The sequence below is a fragment of the Naegleria fowleri genome (assembly GCF_008403515.1).
Source record: "Naegleria fowleri strain ATCC 30894 chromosome Unknown tig40, whole genome shotgun sequence".
Lineage (NCBI taxonomy): Eukaryota > Heterolobosea > Eutetramitea > Acrasida > Naegleriidae > Naegleria > Naegleria fowleri.
Window position 1 is genome coordinate 15,043 of NW_025407972.1, and position 23,468 is coordinate 38,510.

General features: G+C 38.4%; 15 protein-coding genes across 15 annotated transcripts in view; 10 read left to right on the forward strand and 5 right to left on the reverse strand.

Annotated features, from left to right (window-relative positions):
* Nucleotides 1-407: 407 nt before the first annotated feature.
* On the forward strand, nt 408-1,253 carry FDP41_004670 (uncharacterized protein; the record flags this gene model as incomplete). Its single annotated transcript, XM_044708110.1, has 1 exon — nt 408-1,253. One exon carries the CDS (start codon nt 408-410, stop codon nt 1,251-1,253), a length of 846 nt encoding a protein of 281 aa, XP_044561009.1.
* A 1,067-nt stretch (nt 1,254-2,320) lies between these two features.
* On the forward strand, nt 2,321-3,181 carry FDP41_004671 (uncharacterized protein; the record flags this gene model as incomplete). Its single annotated transcript, XM_044708111.1, has 1 exon — nt 2,321-3,181. The coding sequence occupies one exon, from the start codon at nt 2,321-2,323 to the stop codon at nt 3,179-3,181; it is 861 nt and encodes a 286-aa protein (XP_044561010.1).
* A 2,740-nt stretch (nt 3,182-5,921) lies between these two features.
* Nucleotides 5,922-7,112, forward strand: FDP41_004672 (uncharacterized protein; the record flags this gene model as incomplete). The annotated part of the gene is made up of 1 exon (XM_044708112.1): nt 5,922-7,112. The coding sequence occupies one exon, from the start codon at nt 5,922-5,924 to the stop codon at nt 7,110-7,112; it is 1,191 nt and encodes a 396-aa protein (XP_044561011.1).
* Nucleotides 7,113-7,457: 345 nt separating this feature from the next.
* On the forward strand, nt 7,458-8,141 carry FDP41_004673 (uncharacterized protein; the record flags this gene model as incomplete). The annotated part of the gene is made up of 1 exon (XM_044708113.1): nt 7,458-8,141. One exon carries the CDS (start codon nt 7,458-7,460, stop codon nt 8,139-8,141), a length of 684 nt encoding a protein of 227 aa, XP_044561012.1.
* Nucleotides 8,142-8,680: 539 nt separating this feature from the next.
* Nucleotides 8,681-9,460, forward strand: FDP41_004674 (uncharacterized protein; the record flags this gene model as incomplete). The annotated part of the gene is made up of 1 exon (XM_044708114.1): nt 8,681-9,460. The coding sequence occupies one exon, from the start codon at nt 8,681-8,683 to the stop codon at nt 9,458-9,460; it is 780 nt and encodes a 259-aa protein (XP_044561013.1).
* Nucleotides 9,461-10,031: 571 nt separating this feature from the next.
* FDP41_004675 (uncharacterized protein) lies at nt 10,032-10,721 on the forward strand (the record flags this gene model as incomplete). Its single annotated transcript, XM_044708115.1, has 1 exon — nt 10,032-10,721. The coding sequence occupies one exon, from the start codon at nt 10,032-10,034 to the stop codon at nt 10,719-10,721; it is 690 nt and encodes a 229-aa protein (XP_044561014.1).
* Nucleotides 10,722-11,095: 374 nt separating this feature from the next.
* Nucleotides 11,096-12,355, forward strand: FDP41_004676 (uncharacterized protein; the record flags this gene model as incomplete). The annotated part of the gene is made up of 1 exon (XM_044708116.1): nt 11,096-12,355. The coding sequence occupies one exon, from the start codon at nt 11,096-11,098 to the stop codon at nt 12,353-12,355; it is 1,260 nt and encodes a 419-aa protein (XP_044561015.1).
* Nucleotides 12,356-12,613: 258 nt separating this feature from the next.
* Nucleotides 12,614-13,276, forward strand: FDP41_004677 (uncharacterized protein; the record flags this gene model as incomplete). The annotated part of the gene is made up of 1 exon (XM_044708117.1): nt 12,614-13,276. One exon carries the CDS (start codon nt 12,614-12,616, stop codon nt 13,274-13,276), a length of 663 nt encoding a protein of 220 aa, XP_044561016.1.
* Nucleotides 13,277-13,805: 529 nt separating this feature from the next.
* FDP41_004678 (uncharacterized protein) lies at nt 13,806-14,432 on the forward strand (the record flags this gene model as incomplete). The annotated part of the gene is made up of 1 exon (XM_044708118.1): nt 13,806-14,432. One exon carries the CDS (start codon nt 13,806-13,808, stop codon nt 14,430-14,432), a length of 627 nt encoding a protein of 208 aa, XP_044561017.1.
* Nucleotides 14,433-14,852: 420 nt separating this feature from the next.
* Nucleotides 14,853-15,909, forward strand: FDP41_004679 (uncharacterized protein; the record flags this gene model as incomplete). Its single annotated transcript, XM_044708119.1, has 3 exons — nt 14,853-14,896; nt 15,160-15,521; nt 15,578-15,909. 3 exons carry the CDS (start codon nt 14,853-14,855, stop codon nt 15,907-15,909), a joined length of 738 nt encoding a protein of 245 aa, XP_044561018.1.
* A 175-nt stretch (nt 15,910-16,084) lies between these two features.
* Nucleotides 16,085-17,235, reverse strand: FDP41_004680 (uncharacterized protein; the record flags this gene model as incomplete). Its single annotated transcript, XM_044708121.1, has 2 exons — nt 16,085-16,466; nt 16,589-17,235. 2 exons carry the CDS (start codon nt 17,233-17,235, stop codon nt 16,085-16,087), a joined length of 1,029 nt encoding a protein of 342 aa, XP_044561019.1.
* A 750-nt stretch (nt 17,236-17,985) lies between these two features.
* On the reverse strand, nt 17,986-18,555 carry FDP41_004681 (uncharacterized protein; the record flags this gene model as incomplete). Its single annotated transcript, XM_044708122.1, has 1 exon — nt 17,986-18,555. The coding sequence occupies one exon, from the start codon at nt 18,553-18,555 to the stop codon at nt 17,986-17,988; it is 570 nt and encodes a 189-aa protein (XP_044561020.1).
* Nucleotides 18,556-18,794: 239 nt separating this feature from the next.
* Nucleotides 18,795-20,021, reverse strand: FDP41_004682 (uncharacterized protein; the record flags this gene model as incomplete). The annotated part of the gene is made up of 1 exon (XM_044708123.1): nt 18,795-20,021. One exon carries the CDS (start codon nt 20,019-20,021, stop codon nt 18,795-18,797), a length of 1,227 nt encoding a protein of 408 aa, XP_044561021.1.
* A 562-nt stretch (nt 20,022-20,583) lies between these two features.
* On the reverse strand, nt 20,584-22,537 carry FDP41_004683 (uncharacterized protein; the record flags this gene model as incomplete). Its single annotated transcript, XM_044708124.1, has 2 exons — nt 20,584-21,455; nt 21,577-22,537. 2 exons carry the CDS (start codon nt 22,535-22,537, stop codon nt 20,584-20,586), a joined length of 1,833 nt encoding a protein of 610 aa, XP_044561022.1.
* Nucleotides 22,538-22,692: 155 nt separating this feature from the next.
* The window catches only part of FDP41_004684 (uncharacterized protein), a gene marked incomplete at both ends in the record, with an annotated part of 873 nt that continues 97 nt past the window's right edge, over nt 22,693-23,468 (reverse strand). The window contains one exon of the mRNA XM_044708125.1: nt 22,693-23,468. This exon is cut by the window's right edge and continues 97 nt beyond it. Within this exon, the coding sequence (XP_044561023.1) occupies nt 22,693-23,468 (776 nt within the window).

The following is a 23,468-nucleotide window of genomic DNA, read 5'->3' on the forward strand; positions in this document are numbered from 1 at the left end:
TTTTTTCTTGATTCATTTCTCTATTATTTCTGAGAGCCCACTTTCCATTGTTTTTGAAGTTTTTCATACTCTGTGAATTCTGCTGCTCCAATTTCAAATTTTAGAACTCTCTGTCGAAATCAACCATAATTCTTCGTTTGTGTCGAATTGTAACTTGCCAAAAATTGGTCTTGAAATATTCGGCATTTTGATAAAATTGGTCCGAATAGGCGAGAAAATAGGAGGCTGAACTCCTCCTGTTCTGTCTTTTACTCCAAATTCTTTTCAGACATGTTTTGGTGCAAACGAACAAAATCCCACGACAGAAGAGGTGCATCACTTCTTTTATTGGACATGTGCACAATTAAAACACACACAAAAAAACATTCCAACTTACATGCTTCATTTGTTGTTCCTCATCCTTGTGAATGGGTTCCAGTGTAAGCTCCTTCTCCTCTCCCTTATTAACAACCAACAGGAAAATTCATCATGGAATTGCAATTCGCCAGGACTCGCAACCGTATAACGAACCAACCATGTTTCATCAGGCAGATGCCAAAAGTTCAATCCTTGGGAACACTCTCGTCCAACGATCGGGATCAAGGACGAAACAAATCCCTCTCTCGAATGTCCACAAGACCTCTTCGTTTTCTGAGTACTTGCAAAAAAGAGTGATCCCTGAAAAGGAGCAACAATTCAATCACGACATTCACTCTCCTGTTGTCGACAGTGATTCTGATTCAGAACCAATCAACCACAGTCCACCCTCTCCCAATACCTCCAATCACCTGAAATACATGACTCAAAGAAAATCTTCTCCCTCAACGTTTTCTTGGTCTCCTGAATCTTCGAATGGATTCGATTGGAACACTCATTCTCCCCAAAGACAACGTTCATTCCCATTCCTACAACAACCATTCACCATTAAAACGAAAAAGAATACATCCTCTCTTGTTCACACTCAATCCTCCAAATATGACATTCAACAAAGAGGTCCAAATAATAATAATGAAAGAAAATTCCTCTCCCAAACAAAAAGATCAGTTCCCAATCAAAAGAGCCATCAAGAAGAAGACGACGAAAGTGAACAACTCATCTCACAAGTTATTGACAGTTTTCGATTGAGAAAGGCTAAAAACATCACTCCCAAAACAAACGATCTTTCTCCGCACCCACTCCACAAGAGACTCTCTTTCAAGTATTTATTACAAAACTCGAGTAGTGATCGAAGAGAAGAATTTTTCATTGTGGTGACTCCTCCTTTATTTCCTTAAATTAACGGTAATAATCGGTAATAATCGATTTACATGACTGTAAAAGACTTGATGGAACAAGAAAGTAGGCCTTTCAAATAATTTTAATGCAGCTGCCAAAAGTCAAGGGTTTGTACTTGATTGTTTCAGTTTCTTACAAATCTTCCTTCTCTTTGCACAGATTATCTTTTATGCGAACTTTTCACACAGTCTTTTGTGAATTTGAACTTCTTAAGGCACTTCCTTATTTGATGTATTTGGATAGGACTCATATTTTCGAGAGACCTCTGAGCAGTAAGGTAAAGAGTAAGACAATTTGACAGTTTGTTGATTTAGTTCGAGAAGAAAAAGCAACAAGCAAATGCAAAGTAAATGTTGTGTTTTTAGCTTCAATTTTCAAATAAGGAATTAAAGTAGTCCAGTTCTTGGAATGCATTGGCTCTTCATCAACAACATGGAAAACATTTTGAAAGTATTTCAGAAATTGGAGAAAAGGAAATTCAAACCCGTCATCCAACAGCACTTATCTCTTTTTCGTTCCTTTACCCTCGAAGATGATGAGATGTCTATTTAAGGAAACTTGAATGTTTTCAATATTTGGTTCAAAATACAGAACCCTGTCCAAAAATGATCATTTCAATGTTCATTGATTCCCAGTTCAATAATTTGTATTCTCTTATGGTTTTTGTTAAAGCCGACAATAAAGGCGCTTTACCTGAATTCAAGAAATTTCGGTATTTCCATTCGATAATGGCACCCTTGTCACATCATTGTCAAATTCTCGGTTTTCTTGTTGTTTATGAAAAGACACAATTAGTTGGATCACAGAAGAGGATTCTTTCGAATATGTCGGCGAAGTGTCATACTTTAAAAGGTGTAATCGCGTTCCGCAGTTCACTTCAGAGAATTTTTGGTTCAAACGAACAAAAAACCAAAAACGCGTCACATCCTTATACCAGAAGAGGTGCATCACTTCTTGTATTGGATAGGTGCTTGGGTGTTTGTTGAACCGGGAACACATGTGCAAAAAAACACAAACAGTCCAACTCACACTTTCCTTGTGTTGTGTGCTTCTCATCCTCTTGTGAATGGGTTCTTGTGTAAGCTCCATTTCCTTAACCACCACACACAGGAAAACTTGCGACAACTCGCAATGTTCAAACAAACCATTCCTATTGCTTCATACAGATGCCAAAAGTTCAATCATTGGGAACACACTCGTCCATCATGATGATAGCTTCACCTCTCTTCTGAGAGGGAGGAAACGAATTCCTCTCTTGAATGGCCACAAGACTTGTTCGTTTTCTGCCTACTTGCAACAAAGAGTGTTCCCTCCTGAAAGAGACCAACACCAGCTTATTCACTCTTCGTTTGTCGATGGTGATTCTGATTCAGAACCAAAGAATCACCACCATCAAACTTCTCACAACTTTAATCACCTGAAGTATATCACTAAAAGAAAATCTTCTCCCTCCACATACTTGTCGACTCTGGAATCCAATCGATCCGATTGGTATGATCATTCTCCCCAAAGACAACGTTCATACTCCTTCCACATTCGACAACATTTCACAATTAAAACGAAAAAGAATTCACCCTCTCTTGTTCACAATCCATTCTCAAAGAATAATATTGACAACATTGCACCAAGTAAAAAAGTCAGGAAGGGACACCCCAAAACAACAAGATCACTCCCAAAGCAGAAAAACCATTGGGTCCATCAAGAAGAAGAAGACGACGACGAAAATGATCAACTCATCTCACAAGTTATTGACAGTTTTCGATTGAGAAAGGCAAAACATATCACTCCCAAAACAAGTGATTCTTCTTCGGGGCACTCTCTCAGCAAGAGACTCTCTTTTAAGTATTTATTACAAAACTCGAGTAGTGATCGAAGAGAAGAATTTTTCATTGTGGTGACTCCTCCTCCACCTGTTGGCCTTACTTAACATGGTATATAGGATATGATTGACTTGTATTGGTCACTCAAATGCCATTCAAACACCTCACCAATGCGGAATAAGAAAGCCTGCATGGATTGTTATGAACATGTAATATCCAATGTAATTCAAACGTAAAAATGAAGAACCTGAATGAAAGAAATGTTCGGATCGAACAATTCCGGAGTCTTCGTAACATATTGTTGAAATGGACCTCATTCAAGAGATTACCAATAGACAGATCCAATAAATGTATGTCCGTTACTTTGAGCTACTTCTCTCCAAACACCTTTTTTTCGTAGTTAGGCTGCAAATTACTCCTTTTATCAATGAGAAAACCAATCTTACCAATTATATAATTCATGATGTCAAGAGTGGAGGGCTCACTACAAAACAGTAACGAGAGGTAGATATTGTTCTGAGGGTGAAGGAAAAAATTTCAGTCGCCTGACGTCTAACAAAAAATTTTGGAGTTGCCGGGTATCGATCCCGGTACCTCTCCCATGCTAAGGGAACGATCTACCATGTGATCTACAACCCCATTACGTTGGTTCAATTTCTCTCATATTTAAATCTAATCATTAATGTTACAAACTCCTAACCAGGTTCTGCGAGATTGACACCACCAAGGTCTTTTTGAAGGAACAGAAGTGGAGAGGTAAATGTGCGTGGTTATTGAAACTCAAAATAGCACGGGTGGTCAACTCCTTCAGTAAAAATGACCAAGATTTGAGACAAGATTCTTTACGAGCGCACTTTTATTTTTTACTCGATTAATAACACCGACCATTATTCAAATTTTGTTTCAGAGTTGAACTGTTCTACAATTAAGCATGCTGAAACCAAGATTTTCATATGGTAGATGCTTCTTTCCGTCTAGTATCAGATTCTTTTGTTTGGTATTGTGAGACCTAATAGTCAATTAATAACAGCCCTTAAAAAAAAGGTGTCACTGACTTTGGCTGAATTAAACATAAAGCCCGTGTAAAGTGCAAACAAGCAGCATGAAATTCTAGAACAACAAACCACTTTACACTCAAGGATGTTCTATTTGTTGTGCACTTTTGACGGGCTTGGTGTTAATTTCAAACTCTTCTCAATCACATTGAACTCCACAAATTGAAATTTTTTTTAAAACCCTTTTCGAAGAGAAGTTTGAAAACATTTTAGCAACAATTTCATAACACGTTTCTCAATGTAAGAGTTGTGGTTTGAGAGAGATGGTGTTGATAAAGTGACGAAGAGGGGAAAGGGACCCTTCAATACTATACCACCCTGGACGTGACAAAGTTTTAGGGCGTTACCACCACGGCTCTTGTAATGCCAATTCAACTTATTGACGCACCAATAATTAAGTAGTGTTTCCTTCACGTGTCAGCAACAATATATTGCATTGGCAAGTTTTGAGGGGTTGAAATCATCAAAAAATCATACTATGATCGTAGCTTTATTAAAAATCCCCAGCGAAATTCTCTCTTGCAGCTTGATGTGTTCACGAAAAAATACGCTTGAGTTGGCCACCCGTGCAAAATAGTCAAAATGAACTCCTAAGTTACAACCCAACGAAAACACCCTCAAATTTTCCTTAATTGAAACTCAAGAACTACTTTTCGAAAAGAACTTTCCGTCCTTATTAGTCAAGCAGCCAAAGTCAAAAATGCCCGTTTCTCCCAAAACTCTCGAAACAACCACATCCAATATCGAAAAATGGGCTCTGCAGCTTCTTCTTCCTCAAGTACCTTTACTTCTTTATCGAATTGCTCAAGTTTGTCCCATCCTTCATTGTGTATAGGAGAGTCAAGGGTGAAAGAAGGAAATTCTTTCTTTCAGGCATCAAATATTCATCCGAACGTTTTCATGCAGAGAAACTTGGATGAATGCTGCAACTTGGAAGATCATCAGAGTCATCATCATTCACCCTCAAAGAATACAATCGAAAAAAACATCAGCTCGCATCATGCTCATCATCCATTCTCCACTTCTGTCCTCTCTATATGTTTAGAACGAAGGACACACACGAATCGACTGCATCCCGAACAACAAGAAATGAAACATCTTCATGTTCCCACACCTGTGAAAGATCTATACAACACCAAGTCCTTGTTTAAGGATCAGAAACCTGCTCTTATCCAAACAGAATTAAGAAAAAACAATTGTTCAACAAACAAGGAATACTTTTGCAAGATTAACTCTTTCAGAAAGTTAAATTGTTCTAATTCTCTTGAACAAGACTCGCATTCAAATTGTAAAACATCCAAAAGGGTCGTTCTCTTTCTGAAGGTTCTTGTCCTTCACCAAAAGAAGAATTTCATCCAAATCCTCACAAAGATCATTGTGAAAAGAAAAGACATGGTGGAAAACTATCTTCATCAACATTGTCATCTTCTGATGTTCAAATTGAAATAACTGAACCGACTTTTGAACCAGCCATTCTCTCTCCTTTTTCAATCAATGTGGAGGAGGAAAGAAAGGAAAAGAAGAGAATTCTCAGAGACTCGAAGAAAAACTCAATATACGGAGAGCTGTAAATATCCCTTGAGGGCTTGTCTCCTCAAAACAGAGATGGTGTTTTGGAATTAGAGATTGAACTGAACTCTGGAATCTCCAAGGTTGAGTTCTGCCTCTTTCCGTATTAAGGTTGTGTCAAGGTTCCTTAAAGTCTCAATTAAGAAATACTGAGTCCATTACTCCCACTCTTGTTCCCAATCACACGCAGCTCATCACCATCAGATGTAGCACATACAAGAAAATGGGTTCGAGCGTATCCATGTCTTCGGCATCTGCTCGAATTCCTGCCATGAATGAACACTCGATCCATCGTGAATATGATCAAAAACGACGACGTGGCCATCTTTCTCCCCATCACCATTCTCATTCCATCACTTATTCAGGTGAAACATGTTCCTCCCATCGACCATTCTCAACTCCCATTTCAAACACTTGTAAATCTCTTTCAACCTCACCTCATGAATTGGGTGAGAAATGTTCCAATACAAAATCACCATTCACATCATCATCATCATCACCAACGGCTATTGTTCTCCATAACATTCCTACCAAGACAAAACGTCGAAGATCTCTCCATCCTCGAGCGATTCATTCTCTTCCGAAATTCGAAGACAAGTTGTTGTTCCATCAGAATCCACAGCCACCTCCACGAAAACATCACTCTCTACCTTATCCAACAACAACCAAACACAAAGATCCACTCATTAAGCTTTCAAGAGAGAAGGGCAAAGAGGTCATCTCACCACAAGTGGATCCTTTAAAGCTGAAGAAGAACAATTCACAATATTCGGTGCAGAATCCCTCAAAATCACAAAGCAAATCCTCTCTCTCCATCTCAACAACAACCTCTTCATCTTCCAGCAGATCTTTGCTCACCTCTTCTTCCAGTTCTTCTCTCTTCTCCTTTTCAGATCAAGAGGAAGAGGATAAGAACGATTTCAAAGTGGACGACGATGGTTCAAGTTCTGACGAAGACGACTCCGAATGCCTATTGACTTTTGACAACTCCACCAATTTCAATGTTTCCTTCTCCTCTCTCAAAAAGATGTTGTCCAATGAATGGAGTAGGGAATCTTCTCTCAAATCCACGAAATCATCCTCTTCTGTCAGAACTCCTTTGAAAGGTCTTGACGCATTATTTCCACACCATGTACATCCTCCTCTCGATTCAATACCTCCAAAATCATCTCATTCAAGAAGAAGAAGAATTGCAAGTTCTTCATGGCTTCCACCATATGTAGGTCTTGGAAATTCTGAATGCAAAATCATTGTCACTCCACCTCCTTCGAATAATCCTCCTCTCCAAACGGTTGCTGTAACAACAAGAACCATTGAAGAAGAACGACAAGCAAGAAAGAAGTTACTGATGGCCAAGAGAAGGACCTTGTATTATATACAGTGTTTACACAATACAAAGGAAGATTTTTGGTAATTATCTCTCATTCTTTTACACGACGTAAATAAGAGAAAGCCAACCCACTCAAAATAACCAAAGAAGAATTTTGGTAGATATCTCTCGTTCTTATTCCTCTAACAGGAAGCAAAACGAAGAATTATGTCCTGTGTGAAAAATAGTGCGTGTACCTGTTAAGGCAAGGCGTTACTTTGGATGCCCGTTCTGTCTGTCATTGAGACCTTAATGAAGTAATGCAACAAAAATAGAATATCACCAAAACTGTCTGGATACACTTCGATTTTACCAAAATCGTAAATTGCCGGCGTAATCAACATTGTTTCACCGTGTTTCACGGAGAATCAAAGACACAAGATCAAGAAAATGGGTTCAGCTGTTTCAATGGCTCGTGTGCCTGCCATGAGTGAGGATGTTCATGATCTCAATCCCATCCCTCCCCAAAAGATGAAAACAAACACCAATTCTCGCAATCCACAAGATTTCTCGTCGTCGTCGTCCATTAGACAGATCAAAGACCATTCATTCCATCCTTTCCATGTGCAACAACCAATAGCTCCAAAACCTTGTGGTTACTATCAACACCACCATCCCTCCCATCACGATCACGATGAAACAGGTTCTCCCCAACTCTTTGCTCCATCCAACAACTTTCCACATTCGCGATTACATGCAACCAGTGATACCAAGAAATCTCCGTCCCATTCTTCGGTGAGAATTCACTCTCGAGTCGATGTTTCAACCAAGACGAAACACACCTGTAACGATCACCTATCCCCCACTCAAGAGGTCCATAGGTCGAAAAGTTTTTCTTCTTCTCCCATTTGTAAATTTCAATTCACAAGAAAGATCCATTCCTTTCCTTCTTCTCCAACAACACAAAGGAACAAATCTCCTTTGGAAACCACTCGACAATTGGTCTCTCAAATCGAAGAGGATGAAGACATGACTGTTGTGGAAGATGACACGCCGTGGATGCTTGCATGTCGACTTGACTTTTTTGGTCGAGACAATTCCGTAGACCTCTCAACAAAATTCAAGTTAAAGTAGGAACAGTTTAGAATGACAATTACAAGGAATATGAAGGTTGCGGACCATCCTTCTCTCTTTCGCAATGACCAAAATGAAACTCGAAGAAAGTTCATCGAGCAGTCAAAGGAATCTGTAAAATAACAATGTCAAGGAAACAGGACATTTCACTCTGTAATATATATATATAACGTTTTAAATTTCGAAGAAGACTTGAAATGAATTTCTATTTTTGGAGAAGAGCATCTTTCAAAAATTGAGATTGTCCGACTCTGTGCAAAAACTTTTTTAGACCCAAAATTCTGAAGAGATGACTCACTGAGCATGAATGAGTGTATTAGATAGATTTAATTGAATATTTAACCTTGCATTCACTATTGAATATATTCAATAGTGAATGCAAGGTTAGCATGGGAACTTTTATGGAAAAAAGGAGAAATCAAAATATCCGACCGTTTTTAGGAGATGTACAACCTTAATGAAGAGTGTCACTTACAACCCTGTTTGAATTCGCATTCTTGTTCTCTTTCTGGAATCATCCAAATATTCAAAAGAAGAAAATGGGCGCAAGTATTTCCATGGTGACTGCTTCCCACGTTCCAGCCTTAAACGAACAAGATGATCACTATCACCACGACCACGACCAATACTCCATTCTCGATCGTTCTTTTCCTCCTTCTTCTTTTGATTCACAAAGCCAAAAAGAACCTCTAGAATCGAATTTCTTCACTCTGACTACCTCCACACGACGATTGAATAATGGTCGCCGCCATACTCTACCACATCCTCCCCAATCGACTCGAATGTTTCAAATGTCGTCCACACTTCTTTCTTCAGCTCATGAGAGATTTTCTCACAATGACGACTCACGGCTCGAACCTTACATACAGACACACCACCTGGACACATTTGATTCAAATACTGAACGTTCTGAAGATGAATACGAAAATCAAGATCAAAACCAGAAGGTTTCCTTTTCCTCCATTAAAAAGATGTTATCGAAAGAGGTCGTTGAACGATGTGGTCTTGGTTCTATACCTTCCACTGATCCAAAGATCCACACACATGCGACCTTAACATCCACTCGAAGGAATTCCTCATCACAGTATTGCGCTCGACCTTTAACATCGAAAAAAACAATCGATTCTTCATCTTCTTTCAAAAAGTGTGCGAGCTATGAATATAAAATTCTGGTCACACAAAGCGATGGCGAAGATGAAGAAAACACTCCACTCACACGAAGAAGAATTTCTATCGAAGAGGAACGAAAGGAACTTAAAAAGAAGATTCATCTCAAGAAAACCACGTTGCATTTTGTGAACAGTTTTAGAAACGAGTAAAGAAATGGCAATTCATTCTGATGTGCATCAGTTGCACGAGCGATGAGTTTGTATGATGTCACCGAAATGCAATCCTGTCTTGTTTGGCCTGTTCAAAAAAACAATCCAAATCAAAGATCATTCATTCCTTGATGGGAAATCGACCTGGAACAGCAATCGTCACCTTCTACGGCCCTATGATGAAACAAATTCTCCCAAAATTTCCGCTCCCTCCTCACCAACAACTCTCCACATGATGCCACCAAGAAACTCTTTCATTTCGACACTCAAGATCACCCGGTGCACAGTGCTTGATAAGGAAACCCAGCGCAGGAAGAGACCAAGGCAGCGAGTGAAAAACGAATATTCAAAAAACTCGCTTGGTGGCAAGCCAAAAATCAAAACAAGAAATGCAAAGTCCGTGCACCGTGTGGTTGTCGGAAAGCTCTCTTCCTTAATTGAAACTTTTTTTTCTTTCTGAAAGAACACGTTCCACCCTTAATAGGCAAGAAACATGTTCCTCTGCTGCGAAAAGATTCCCCGTTTCTCCTCCATTCTCGAGATCGAGAAGAACAATAACTCGTTTTGAAAAATGGGCGCAACCGTTTCTTCTTCGAGTTCTTCTGCTTCCGTATCCACCTCTTCGAGTTGGTGTCCACATTCTTCAATGCCCAAAGGAGAGTCCAAGCGTTTGAATGAAGGAAAGACTTTCATTCAACCGTCCGCTGTTCTTACTCGTGATAGTCTTGAACAGACAACAACAAACGCGGAAGAATGTGAGTCATGCCCAAGTGGAGATCATCACCCTCATCATCATTCACAATTAAGGAAGAGAACGGCCGTGATTGTTTCGACAGAAAAAAGCTTCACCTCGCATCACCTTCACCGTTCCTTGTCTTCTTCTGTGCTCTTGATCTGTTTAGATCGAAGAAGAAAAAAGAAGAAAACGTATGAACATGAGTTTCAACGACATGCGAATCGACAATATCCAGATCCACAAGAGACGAAACATCCACACACTCATCTCAGACATTGTCATGTTTCATCTATGAAAGAAGTTTTGATCAACAACAAATTCTTGGTTAATGGCCAGGAATTTGCTCTTACAGAATCTCAGCCTTTTGCAATTCTTCCAAAGACTTCATTGTTAAATCCTGATATTCAAATTGTAATATCTGGACCAACCTTTGAACCTGCATTCCTCTCTCCATTTTCAATTAAGGTAGAAGAGGAAAGGAAAGAAAAGAAGAGAACTCTAAGAGATGCAAAGATGAAGATCTAAATCAAGAGAAGATTCACCAAGCTGTGAACGCGCAGAAGAATATATTAGGACCTTCCGAAGATGAACTGAAATTGGCTTCCTTGATGTATCCGTTGACACAAACACCTCCAACGTACCATCCTCATATTATATTTAATTGGAAGTTGCAGTTGTTTTACAGCATAAGTGCGAACATACAGGGCTTGTAAGCATCTAAAAAGTTTGGATTTGATTTGGATTTGTTTTACAGGATCATGACTCCTTCCTTATTAAGGCAATTTTTTCCGTTGACAACAAAGGTCTTTGCCTTAAAGTCACATTTAAGAAATAATTACATCCCTTGTCCCCAAATACAACACCTCACCACCACCACCACCATCAACATACACAAGAAAATGGGTTCGAGCGTATCCATGTCTTCGGCATCTGCTCGAATTCCTGCCATGAATGAACACTCGATCCATCGTGAATATGATCAAAAACGACGACGTGGCCATCTTTCTCCCCATCACCATTCTCATTCCATCACTTATTCAGGTGAAACATGTTCCTCCCATCGACCATTCTCAACTCCCATTTCAAACACTTGTAAATCTCTTTCAACCTCACCTCATGAATTGGGTGAGAAATGTTCCAATACAAAATCACCATTCACATCATCATCATCATCACCAACGGCTATTGTTCTCCATAACATTCCTACCAAGACAAAACGTCGAAGATCTCTCCATCCTCGAGCGATTCATTCTCTTCCGAAATTCGAAGACAAGTTGTTGTTCCATCAGAATCCACAGCCACCTCCACGAAAACATCACTCTCTACCTTATCCAACAACAACAACAACAACCAAAACCAAACACAAGGATCCACTCTCCCTCTCGAGAGGATTTGGACATGCATCGAGATCCGGCGAAGAGGATCTTACGTTGGTCCGTCCCATGTCCATGAAGAATCATCCTTTGAAATCCCTTAAAGGAACACCCCTTGCACGTGCCAAACAATCCCACCACTCGACCATCACTTCAAAATCACAAAGTAAATCCTCTCTCTCCATCTCAACAACAACCTCTTCATCTTCCAGCAGCTCTTTGTTCACCACAGAATCCATCACCTCTTCTTCCAGTTCTTCTCTCTTCTCTTATCTAAAGTTGAAGGACAATGATGATGACCTATCTAGTTCGGACGATGATGACTCGATCACTTCCGACGACGAAAAGTCCACCAATTTCAATGTTTCCTTCTCCTCTCTCAAAAAGATGTTGTCCAATGATTTGAGAAGGGCCTCCTCCCTCCGATCGAAATCATCCTCTCCTTTGAAAGGTCTTGATGCATTATTTCCACACCATTTACCTCCTCCTCTCGATGCGACATCTCCAAACTCATCCCATTCAAGAAGAAGTGCAAGTTCTTCAACTTCATGGCTGCCGCCGTTTGTAGGTCTTGGAAATTCTGAATGTAAAATTATTGTCACTCCACCTCCCTCGAATGACTCTCCTATTCCTTTCCACACGACTGCCACGGCAACAATAATGGAAACAGGAAAAATCAAAACCATTGAAGAAGAACGACAAGCAAGAAAGAAGTTACTGCTCGCAAAGAGAAGGACCTTGTATTATATACAGTGTTTACACAAGACCAAAGAAGGCTTTTGGTAATTATCTCTCATTCTTTAACATGACGTAAATGAAGAGACAGCTTACCTTCTATATAACCATGTGTTGCCCTTTCTGTAATTCAGTAATTCATGGTTAAAGGCCACCACATTTTAAAATCTCCATGAACAGATCAAACGCTCCAAAGCAACAAAGATAGAAAGATCTCCTAAATATCCCGATCCGTTTTGAATTCGCGAATCGTAAAGGGCAGTAAAGAGCGATTTCAAAGGAAAACAAATACACAAAAAGAAGAAGAAAATGGGTTCAGGTGTTTCTACGGCTCGTTTGCCAGCCATGAGTGATTTTCATCATCCTTCATCCCATCCAACCTTCCCACAACACATCATGGAAGCATCTGCAAACAATTCTTCTCACAATGGAGTGATCGACCTTTCCCTGCACAGGCCAACAACCTCTCAGACACAACGTGGTGGCAATGTTCAGCACCATCATCTCCATCTCCATCATCATTACAATCATGAAAATTGTTTTTCCAAACTCTCTCCATCTTCCAACATTCCACATCTTGCACCTCTACATGCAACAACCAAGAAAAATCATTCCCATTCGAAGAGGATCCACTCTCCTCCTGTTTCTCGAGTCGATGTTTCAACCAAGACGAAACACACCTGTAACGATCACCTATCCCCCACTCAAGAGGTCCATAGGTCGAAAAGTTTTTCTTCTTCTCCCATTTGTAAATTTCAATTCACAAGAAAGATCCATTCCTTTCCTTCTTCTCCAACAACACAAAGGAACAAATCTCCTTTGGAAACCACTCGACAATTGGTCTCTCAAATCGAAGAGGATGAAGACATGACTGTTGTGGAAGATGACACGCCGTGGATGCTTGCATGTCGACTTGACTTTTTTCACATGAAAACAAGGATTCCATTGATCTTTCAACAAAATTCAAGTTAAAGTTGTAATATATGAACATCTCAAAGAATTCGAGAAGTGTGTGTAATGTATAATACTGTACAATAACTTCAGTTCCATGGAACATAAGGGGCAATGGTTGGGATGAGTTCATTCTTGTATCCCCTCTCCAAAATGATGTGATCAAAAGACTTCAAGAAAATCTGTAAAATACTATGACAAGAAAATAACATACATGTCACTAATCAATTATTCGAGACATTTCGTCTTCAAAAGTATTTCCATCTCTATGTCTGCAAAACTCTTTTTCAGAACCAAAATCAAAATTGAAATGACAAGCTGGATATGGATAAGTGTATTATAATAATAATAATTAAAAATGATCTAAAACTTCACATAGTTAGCACAGATTAATAGGAACTATTATGGAAATTCAGGAGAAATCAAAATGCCGAACGTTTTTTCTTATTTTAACTACAGGGTATAGCACAACCTTAGAGAGACCTCCAGAAATGTTTGAATTCGCACTCCTCTCTTCCCTAATATCTTCCCTAATATTCAACCGAAGAAAATGGGAGCAAGTGTTTCCCTGAACATGGTCACCTCTTCTCACATTCCGGCCATGGATGAATCAGAAGCAAATCATCTCCTTCACAGCCACAATCATGACCACCACTCCATGATCAATCGTTCCTTTCCATCTCGTCAAGAATTTAATGGTTTCACAACCACCATGGCCTCCACAAGAAATGGTCGAAGTCATTCATTACCTTGTCCGCCTCAATCACGCTTGTTCCACATGTCCTCTTCTTTTTCTTCACATCCTTGTGAGAGTTGCAAACCTTCTCATCATCATGACTACTATTTGCATGTTTCCTCCTCAAAACAAAAGGAAACTCTTTCAAATGCTGAAAGCTTTCAAGATGAATTTAGTAATTATGAACAACCACAACAGCAAGTTTCCTTTTCCTCCATTAAAAAGATGTTATTGAAGAAGGACGTCATAGAACGAACTCCACTTCGATCCGAACCTTTGTTCAATATAAAGAACCACACTAGTGCAACCTTAACAGCACCAAGACAGAATTCTTCCACACCCAAAAAACAATGCACTCTCTTGTCGATCACCACTCGTCGGGTTGTGAATATAAAATCTTGGTCACACAGAGTGATGACGACAAGGAATACTCCCCACTGATGAATCTCAATAACAGAAGAAGAATTTCCATCGAAGAGGAACGAAAGGAACTCAAAAAGAAGATTCATCTCAAAAAATCCACATTGCACTATATGTACAGTTATAGAAATGAGTGAACGATGGCGATTTCAATACTATTGTGCGGTCGTGGTATTCAATGAATGACGGCGATTTGAGGGACAAACAGTTCTGATCGAGGAAAAGTTTTTCGTTTCTTCAACGACTCGAATGCTGACATCATCTCGATCAGAACTACCATGTAAAGAGTTGGATTGTGATTTCTGGACTTGGGAGTTTCACTAAAATATTGTGAACAATTTCCAATAAATGTGTAGCTTCTCTAATGTGGGGATTATTGAACAACCTTTCACTTCTAAATTGGAATTTTTTATATAATTTTAATTTTAAAAAAAATTCTGCATGATTCATTGGCCAAACGTTTTGGCATCACTTCGCAAAGTCTAGTAGGTGGAGTGCTTTTTTTATTTTCTTGAAGAAACATCATCATCGGGTTTTATCAATTTTGTATGCTTGTGTTTATGTCCATCATCGATGATGATGATTTTTAAATGGATCCTGAATTTGAATGACCATGCCTGTCTGCCTAATCGGAAAATGAACATTTTAAAAATCCAACTCGCATCATCATTTCCATTATTATTTACAAATATTGATGAACAATATGTTTATTTGTTTTAAACTCTTTATTCATTCATCATCACCACAGCAATCAATATATTCAAAAGAATCCCCGATTTACCAGAATCATGAATATTTTATGGTACGCCGTGATGATTATTGGGCTACTGCCTCTCTTGCTAGTAATTTTCAAAAGAAAAGATCCATCTGAAGATTCACAACGAAATACAGGACAATCCACGCAACAACAACAGAATCGATTTGGTTCATCGAGCAGTGCTGGTAAATCATCGGGGTTATTTGGAAAAGTCTGCCTCAATGCAAAGGCTTTCTTGTTGGATCAAGAATTGTACGAAAATAATTCATCGTCGAAAATTCAACGAGAGGAAAACATTATGGAAATTACATCATCGACCACAACGCCGGAGAATGATTATGCTAATGATGAGCGTATGAAATATCTAAAAAGTTGGCCAATGATTGTGACGTTTATATTATTGTACAAGTCGCATCAGATGAGGAACAAAATTACTATCAAGATTTGTTGGAGAGCAAGTATGGATTTTTCAACCCTGTGAAAATTCTATTTTGTGAAACAGTGAAAGGAAAAATTGCATTTTCACGTCAAATTAATCCACAACTTGTCATTGAAGTTGACAAGGAGACAACACGAGAATTGAAGCGATTCTATGAAGGCGTTTGCATGGTTCAAAGAATGCCAAAAACACCAAGAATGAGCACGACATTTTGGAATTTTCAAACTTTTGGATCTGATGAAGTATTTGACAAAGGCTTAATTTATGGTAATGTTTGCAATTATTACCATGGTCTTCTGTGAGAACATTCGTGATTAGTATTTTTAATTCAAGAGCAATTTTTCCACAGACACTTCCACCATCATTTCTAATCACATCCTATAGGATCACGTGTTTGTTAATAACACCACACCCGAACATTGTAGTCGTATTTATTGTCATATCAATTGTTGTTGATTTCATGCAACCTCATTTCTTTCATTGTTGAGAAGGTTGATTACCACCCACAATATTATCCTTCCATTCAGAGACCTTGTTGACAACCTTGTCCTTGATATTCTTGACAGTGTCTTTGACAGATTCTGCCTTGTCCTTGACCTTCTCCTGTGCTTCATCCAAATAGGCCTCAGAATATCCTTTCGCTTCATAGTACTTGTCCTTTCCTGACTCGAACAAATTGCCTGCCTTATCTTTGAGATTTTCTTTGGCTTCAGAGGCTTCATTCTTGATATCTTGTGAAAAGAGATTGCTTGCCTTATCTTTAATGGTTTCCTTTACATCGTAGGCAGCATCTTTCACTTGATCCTTCACATCCTTGGCCTTATTGAAAAGACTTTCCCCAGTGGAGGGAGTAGACCTGCTGCAAAGGTAGTATCGTCATAGCCCGAAGTCCAATTATCGGAGGAAGTCGAGACATTCTTCTTGACTTGTTCCTTCGTGTCATTCCATTGATCTTTGACTTTTTCTTTTGTGTCACTCCACTGATCTTTAACTTGTTCCTTCGTGTCCTTCCACTGACTTTTGGCTTGATCTTTCGTTTCACTCCATTGATCCTTATTGGATGAACCTTTCCATCCCTGCTGATTGTCCTTATCAATTCCAAGAGCTTTGTCAGTAGCTTCTTTCGTGGTGTATAAATCTTGTCCCTTAATTTCATTGTCGAATCCATAAAATCCACTTGGATCTTTATCAATGGATTTACCCACATTGGGACTTGGAATATCTGCAGTGCTGGATCCAGCCACATACGAACCAGGCGAGTAGGATCCCATTGGATTCTTGTTTGCCATCTTTTCCGTGGTATTCACATTTGGAATTGGATTGGATGTGTCAAAGAAGGAACTCTCAGTTTCCTTATCTTTTCGAATTGCAGTTGCAGATTTATCAGGCGATGACAAATCTATCTTGGAAGGGTTAAATTGTTGGTCCTTTTGTTGAGAGGAGGAACCACTCGTAGTAGAAGAAGTATTCACATTCTTGTTGCCTTTGTCATACAAATCACCAATGACCTGATTCATAGCATTCGAACTAAACATCATGGCTGCAGCACGATTGTTTGGATGAAAGCAAGCAGTGCTATTGCGAGAATGGCACCATTGTTGGACGAGTCGAGTGGTGGTTCTTTTCATGGCGTTGGTGATGATTCGAAGGAGATGAAAAGTGTTGGAAATTTTGTTTTGTCTTCGAATCGAGGGTGTGTGGAGGTTAAATTTTGTAAAAACCTTGTGTGGAATGGAACAACAAGAGAGGATGATGGATCAGAATGGTGAAAATCTAAATCAGATCTAGAAGTGAAGAATGAATTCCATTTGAGTTTTGTTGAAGTGATTCCAAAATACGAGTTTTTCCGGATATGGAAAGTTTCATGTTCTCGGACTTTCGGATCTACAGTGGAGTCCACAAATACATCCACATTATTTTTCAGAATGTCAACACAACTTCCAGAGCAATAAATCGAATGGTATTGAAATTGACCATGTTTTTCTTCCAGAATTATAATCTTTCCTTGCTGTCGTTTCGAATTGACATAGGTCATTCAAATGATCTATTAGATATCTGCATCTAATCCACCAAACATTTCCTCCTGCATTCGCTTCATTTTCTTTAACTCTTTTGTTCCTTCTTTTTCTTCTTTTTTTCGTTTCTTTTCTTCTTTGCGTTGTCGTTTTTCTTCCTTACTAAGTTTTTGCTTTTCTTTAAGGGTTTTGTCACCACCACTCGAAGTACCAGCTGCTTCCTCTTGCGTTCTACCGGGTGGTGTTGAAAGTTCTGATTTTTAATATCCTCTTCTTCCTTTTCCTCCTCAGATTGATAATTAGGATTTTCCTCATATAACGTTTGCATGAGATACTTGTGAGTCCAATTTGGATCACGTTTCTTCATGGCATCATGATCAATAGTCCAATCCATGCTTTGTCTCTGTTCCATTGTGGTTGAGATGGTTCCCAAACTCTGAAGCGGCCTCTTGTAAATAATTCCATCCTTTTCCATATTTTCAAACAATTTCGGTTTGAGTTGCTCTTTTTGTTCTCTCTGATATCTTGAATTTCGTCCATGTTGTGAGTCTTTTTATTCTCGTCAGCAGGATCCTCCACAATTTTCTTGTAATAATTCGGAGCATGATCCACACAAATAATTCTACTCCCCAACTCAATTCCATTCAAATTATCAATAGCCAATATTGTTGATCGGATATCTTCATAGGCAATAAAACAAAATCCTTTACTCGTTAATTCATTTTCATCTCGAACCAAATCAATATCCACAATTTCTCCATATTGAGAAAATACAGAAAGTAAATCTCCTTCGGTGAGTCGATAATCCAAACCTCCGACATAAATATAAGCTGTTTTGTTTTTTTCTTGTTGATGCCACGAAGAGGGAGTGTTGGTATATCCGAGAGCAAGTTCTTTCTGATTGAGTTCGTTGATTTGTTTGGCTCGTTTCATTTTTTTTTTGATTGATTGAACGTGTCATGAATCTTGAGAACGTCAATTTCATTGATTTAAATTCTGAGGATCCAATTAGCAGGTCTTCTTTGCAAAATATATAACCGAAATGATGTCGACATTAAAGTCTCAGTAAAATTGAATGAGCAAAAGAGAATTTTGTATATTGCTTAGTGTGAATAGGTGGAATTCAGTCTTTCGAAAAAGGTTGGGAATATTGTTGGAAATTCTAGATATTATTATTGGGTAAATACAGTTTGTTTGTTAAATAAATCGAGAGTGAGAGAGCTCAAAAATCCTGGAATGGATCGAAATTGTGAAAGATATTTCATAATTTTCTCATCGATGGAGCATGCAAATTCTGAGGAGAGTAATTTCATGGCATTTCCGTCACTCTCAAAAAGAAGATAATCTTCTGGTGATTCTGCATACATGCTGCTTAATCTGAATCGATTGGTCTCCATCACGTCCACTCTAAATCCGAAAAGTAAATAGACAGATTTTCTAAATTCGTTAATTTTCTTTTGGAAAACTTCTTTAAGTTTGGTAATTCGACGTTGTGCATCAGCGTTCTCTTCTTTGAGCTTGATGATTTCCTGTTCGTTGATAGTGGCGCCTCCTGAACGTTCTAATTGTTGTCTCAGTGTCTCTAATTCATCATGCAAGAGTTTGTTCTCAGTTTTAAGTCTTTCCACATCATTGGAGCTAGATTTCTTTGCCTCAGTTTCTGGATTGATTTTCATGTGAAGAATTTTGATCTTTTCCTTATTATACTCTCCACGACCTAGTTTTTGTTCGTAAAGAGCAATCTCATGTTCCATTTCATCACGGAGCTTTTGCAACTTTTCTACTTGCTGCTGAAGATCCTCTGATTTTTGTTTGTACTCATTGTGTTTGGTGTTGACACGATCAAATTCTTTTTCTAGAGTTTCCAATGAGGTTTGCTTGTCGGTAACAGTGAGCTGTAGAGATTCCATTTTGTCTGTCAATGTCTTTATAATGGAATCTTTTTCTTCAATAATTTGTTCGAGAGAAGTAATTCGTTGCAGGTAATACGAATTCTTGTCGTCTTCTGTAGAGAATGCCTCCTCCTTGTCGTTGATATGTGCAAATTTGGTGGCACTTTCTAATTGCTTTTTCGCTCCGAATAACTTCACTTCAGCATTCGTTAATTTATCTTGCATAATTGAATTTTCGCTCCTTAATTGTGTAATTTCGCTCTCTCGGAATGTGATTTCATTTGTTAATCGTTGGACATGTTGCGATAAGTCATTCTTTTCGGTAAGCAAGTCCTGAATGCGTTCCTCCAGCCGCGAGCACTTGGAATTAAATGTTTTGAGTTTGTAATCAACATCTGCTGGAGTACAGTCGACAAAAGTTTGTTCCCACCTCTTGAGAAGCGACTCCAATTCGAGAGTTTTTGTATTCAATTTCTCATTTTGTACATTTAAAGTTTCAATAGCCATTAATTGTGATTCCAAATCTCGAATTTTCTCTTTGAGTAATTCTTGAGACTCTAAAGATAATTGGGCTTTTGGAGTTCAGTTTCTAATTCACGAATTCTTCTCTTTTCGTCATTTCGTTGTGCAATCTCGTTACGCAAGTTCTTAATTTCAGTTTCCAATGTATTGAGCTCTTCAAGCTTTTTATCTTGTTGGGAAATTTTGAAAACAAGAGTCTCGTGTTTTTGTGATAACATATCGTACTCGACCTGTTGTGACTGAGATTTTGAATTGCTTCAGATCTTGATTTTTGCATCTCCTCAATTTGCTTTTGTAATGTCATATTTTGACGCTCAAGATTATCGATTTGCAAGTCTTTCTGAACAATTTCACTCTTAAATGCTTCTACTGTTTTATCAATTTCAAGAGTTTTCCTTCAATTTCGGCAAGCATCAAGTCTTTTTGGGAGCTTATAGTTTGTTGCAATTCTTGGATGGTTTTGTGTTGTTCTGAAACTTTCTCATGTAATTTTGTAATTTCTTCATTCTTGTTGTGTGATTCGAGTTCCGCCACATTGAGTAATTCCTCATATTGTTTCTTGTAAAGCTCGGTTTGGTTTCGTAAATGTGAATTCTCTCTCCAATTTGTCTACAATTACTTTCATTTCTCTAATCTTCTTTCGATCATTTTCAGATTCATTGTTCAATTGATCAATAATTTCGTCACGCTCCCTAATACTGATATTGAGAGCAGAAGTGTTAGTGACATCAAAAGAGCTCAAGTTCATGTCGGCTCCACGTGACGGTATTGTATATTTCAAAAGTGGAGATTGTGAGATGCGACTGGAGGCAAAATCTTGATTTCTTTCCACAGAGTGTTTTATCGGTGACAATTGCATTGGATTACTCTCCAAGTATGCATTTTGAACTCTACTTTTTCTATCTCTAGATCTACCTGTATAAAGTCCAGCTTCGAGAAGGTGTGGTGACGCGGGTTTTTCTTCCGCATCATTCACGTGGTCACTGAATAAAATATTTTCAGCATGGTCATTTTCAGATCCAAAAGCCACTGGGGGTGGAGAGATGTTGAGGGAAGAGTGGCTGGTATCAAGGTGATCTTGATTGGTTACTTCTCGGTCTTGATTCGTCATAACCGTTGTTTGAGAACCATTCTCAAGTGTAGCATTTAGGGATGTTGTCATTTTTCGTTTTTTAAGGGGTGAAACAAATTTGTCTGGCCTAGTTGATGGTGATGTTGATGATGATAAATATTGTTGTTGTGTAGGAGGTATTTTCTCGTTAATAATTTCTTCGTCCTCAGTATCGTCACCAAATAAATACTTTTCCTTCTCATTGGCATATCCTTCTTCATTAAAAGTAGCAGATGTTGCTTGATTTTCTGTTGATGAAGAGCCTACATTTGCTTCAGAATCGTCAAATACAGTGAATAAACTCTTGGCTAAGGGTGTGGTGGTACAAATTAATACATTTTCAAAAATGTTCGATACATGATGATGGTAGCAAAAATACAAATTAGCAAATCGAATCATCAGATATACAAATGATCGCACAACACTTACCAATTTGACTTTTTCTCTTTCTAGTGCCAAATGTACTATGTACATGATGTATAAAATTGTTTTCATTGGTTTCTGAAAAATTTCCTTCGGAAGGAATGGTGTGAAATGTATTATTTACATTTTGATGGTTCGATGATGAAACTTTGTCCTTGGCTGACGATGAAGATGACGAACCAGAAAATGATGACTCATTATTTTCATTATAAATACTAGAAATAGCTTTTCGAATTGAAGGGCTGAGCAATTGCGAAGCCATCGGAGATTGTAATACTTTTAAAGTTTGATTTTCTTCTCCACTATTTGCGTTGCTATTCATTGAGCTTACACGTGTTGTATTGTGATCTTGGTTGTTGGAGGTAGATGAAGAAGAAGCGAGACTCTTCGGCCGATAATTTGCGTGTGGATGACTCGAGCTTGTTAATGATGAATTATTGAACAGGCTGCTTGTATTCGTTGCAGCACTCGACGAAGGCTTTTGAGGTAACTGAATATTCCAATATTTATCAAAAGGATTTGTTTGATGATCCTCTTCTTCCTCATCATTGCCATGTTGTTGTTGTTGTTGAATGGATTCCGAAGAGAGAGTGTTGTTGCTATTTAATTCTTCATCGGCCGATTGAGAAGACAAAACTGCTCCGAAGGTTCTTGTTGGTCTTCCAGTGCTTCCGCCACTACTACCACTACTTGTACCACTTCCTTGTATTTGTTGTTGTTGTTGCTGTTGGAATAATCGTCTTTGATTGAGTGCTTGCATCACAGAAGGAGGAAGATTTTCGGTACGATCGGCATCTGATGAACTGAAAACCTTCGAAGAATTCGATCGGGAATTTAAAGTTGTGCCTAGCGGTGCTCCACTACGTGTTGTCTGTTGTTCCGAGTCCGTCAAAAGATTATTTCCGGCATCTTCCTGATGGTAATGACTTTCATCGTGGTTTTCTTCATCTTCAAATACAGTGAACATTTTTTTTTGTTTAATTTGAAAAAAAAAAAGGAAATGAAATTGTTACAACGATGATTATGGAGTATAAATTTGTATCGACATTAATACGGTCAATAATATGAATATATCACCATTTTTCTTGCTGCAATTTTGTGTGTCAAACAAAAAGAAACTGGTTAACTTCTTGTTTGGGTAAAAACATCCAAATTTTTCAGAGAATTGTAAATGGCAAACGAGAATGGGAACTCCTCTTCCACATGAATGTCCGTTCGCTCAATAGATGCCTCCACGCTTGGAACCAAACACAAATCTGCCAATGTCAACTTTCCATACTCTCTTATCGAATATAAAGTTGTTCCAGAGTTCACTAACTCTTTCACGATATGAATGAACTCGTATTGCTCTTTCAGAAGAAATTCAATATGTCGAAGGCCTTTTCGATGCCACTCTCCAATCCACTTTTTGTTTTGTTCACCACGAAGCTCTTTTGGAAGCATTCTTAATAATTGAATATTTTGCATGGGTTGAATTCCTGCGTTAATAATTTCACTTATTTGTCTCGTTTTAAATTCAAGAAATAGATCATGTTTGGGAATTAAATAATTATTATTCATACAAGGATTCTTGAGAGAGCACATTTGTACATTTGATGAGGCTTGACTTTCTTCCATCTTTGAAGTTTTCTCATGAATTAATTGTACAAGATGATCTAAAAACTCAACAATAGGGAGAGATTGAGTGAGTGTCATTGCATTGCTTGGCATGTATTGGCTGGCACCCTCCTCCTCCTCATGTTCATGAATCGGTTGAATCACCAAGGAAGGTACTTGTTTCATGGGATTAATCGTTGAATATGAACTTTCTTCATTGGCTTTTGCAAATAAATCCACATGAACCAAATGATTCTTTTTAAACTTTTGATACAATTGATGTTGATCAATTGAATTTAAAT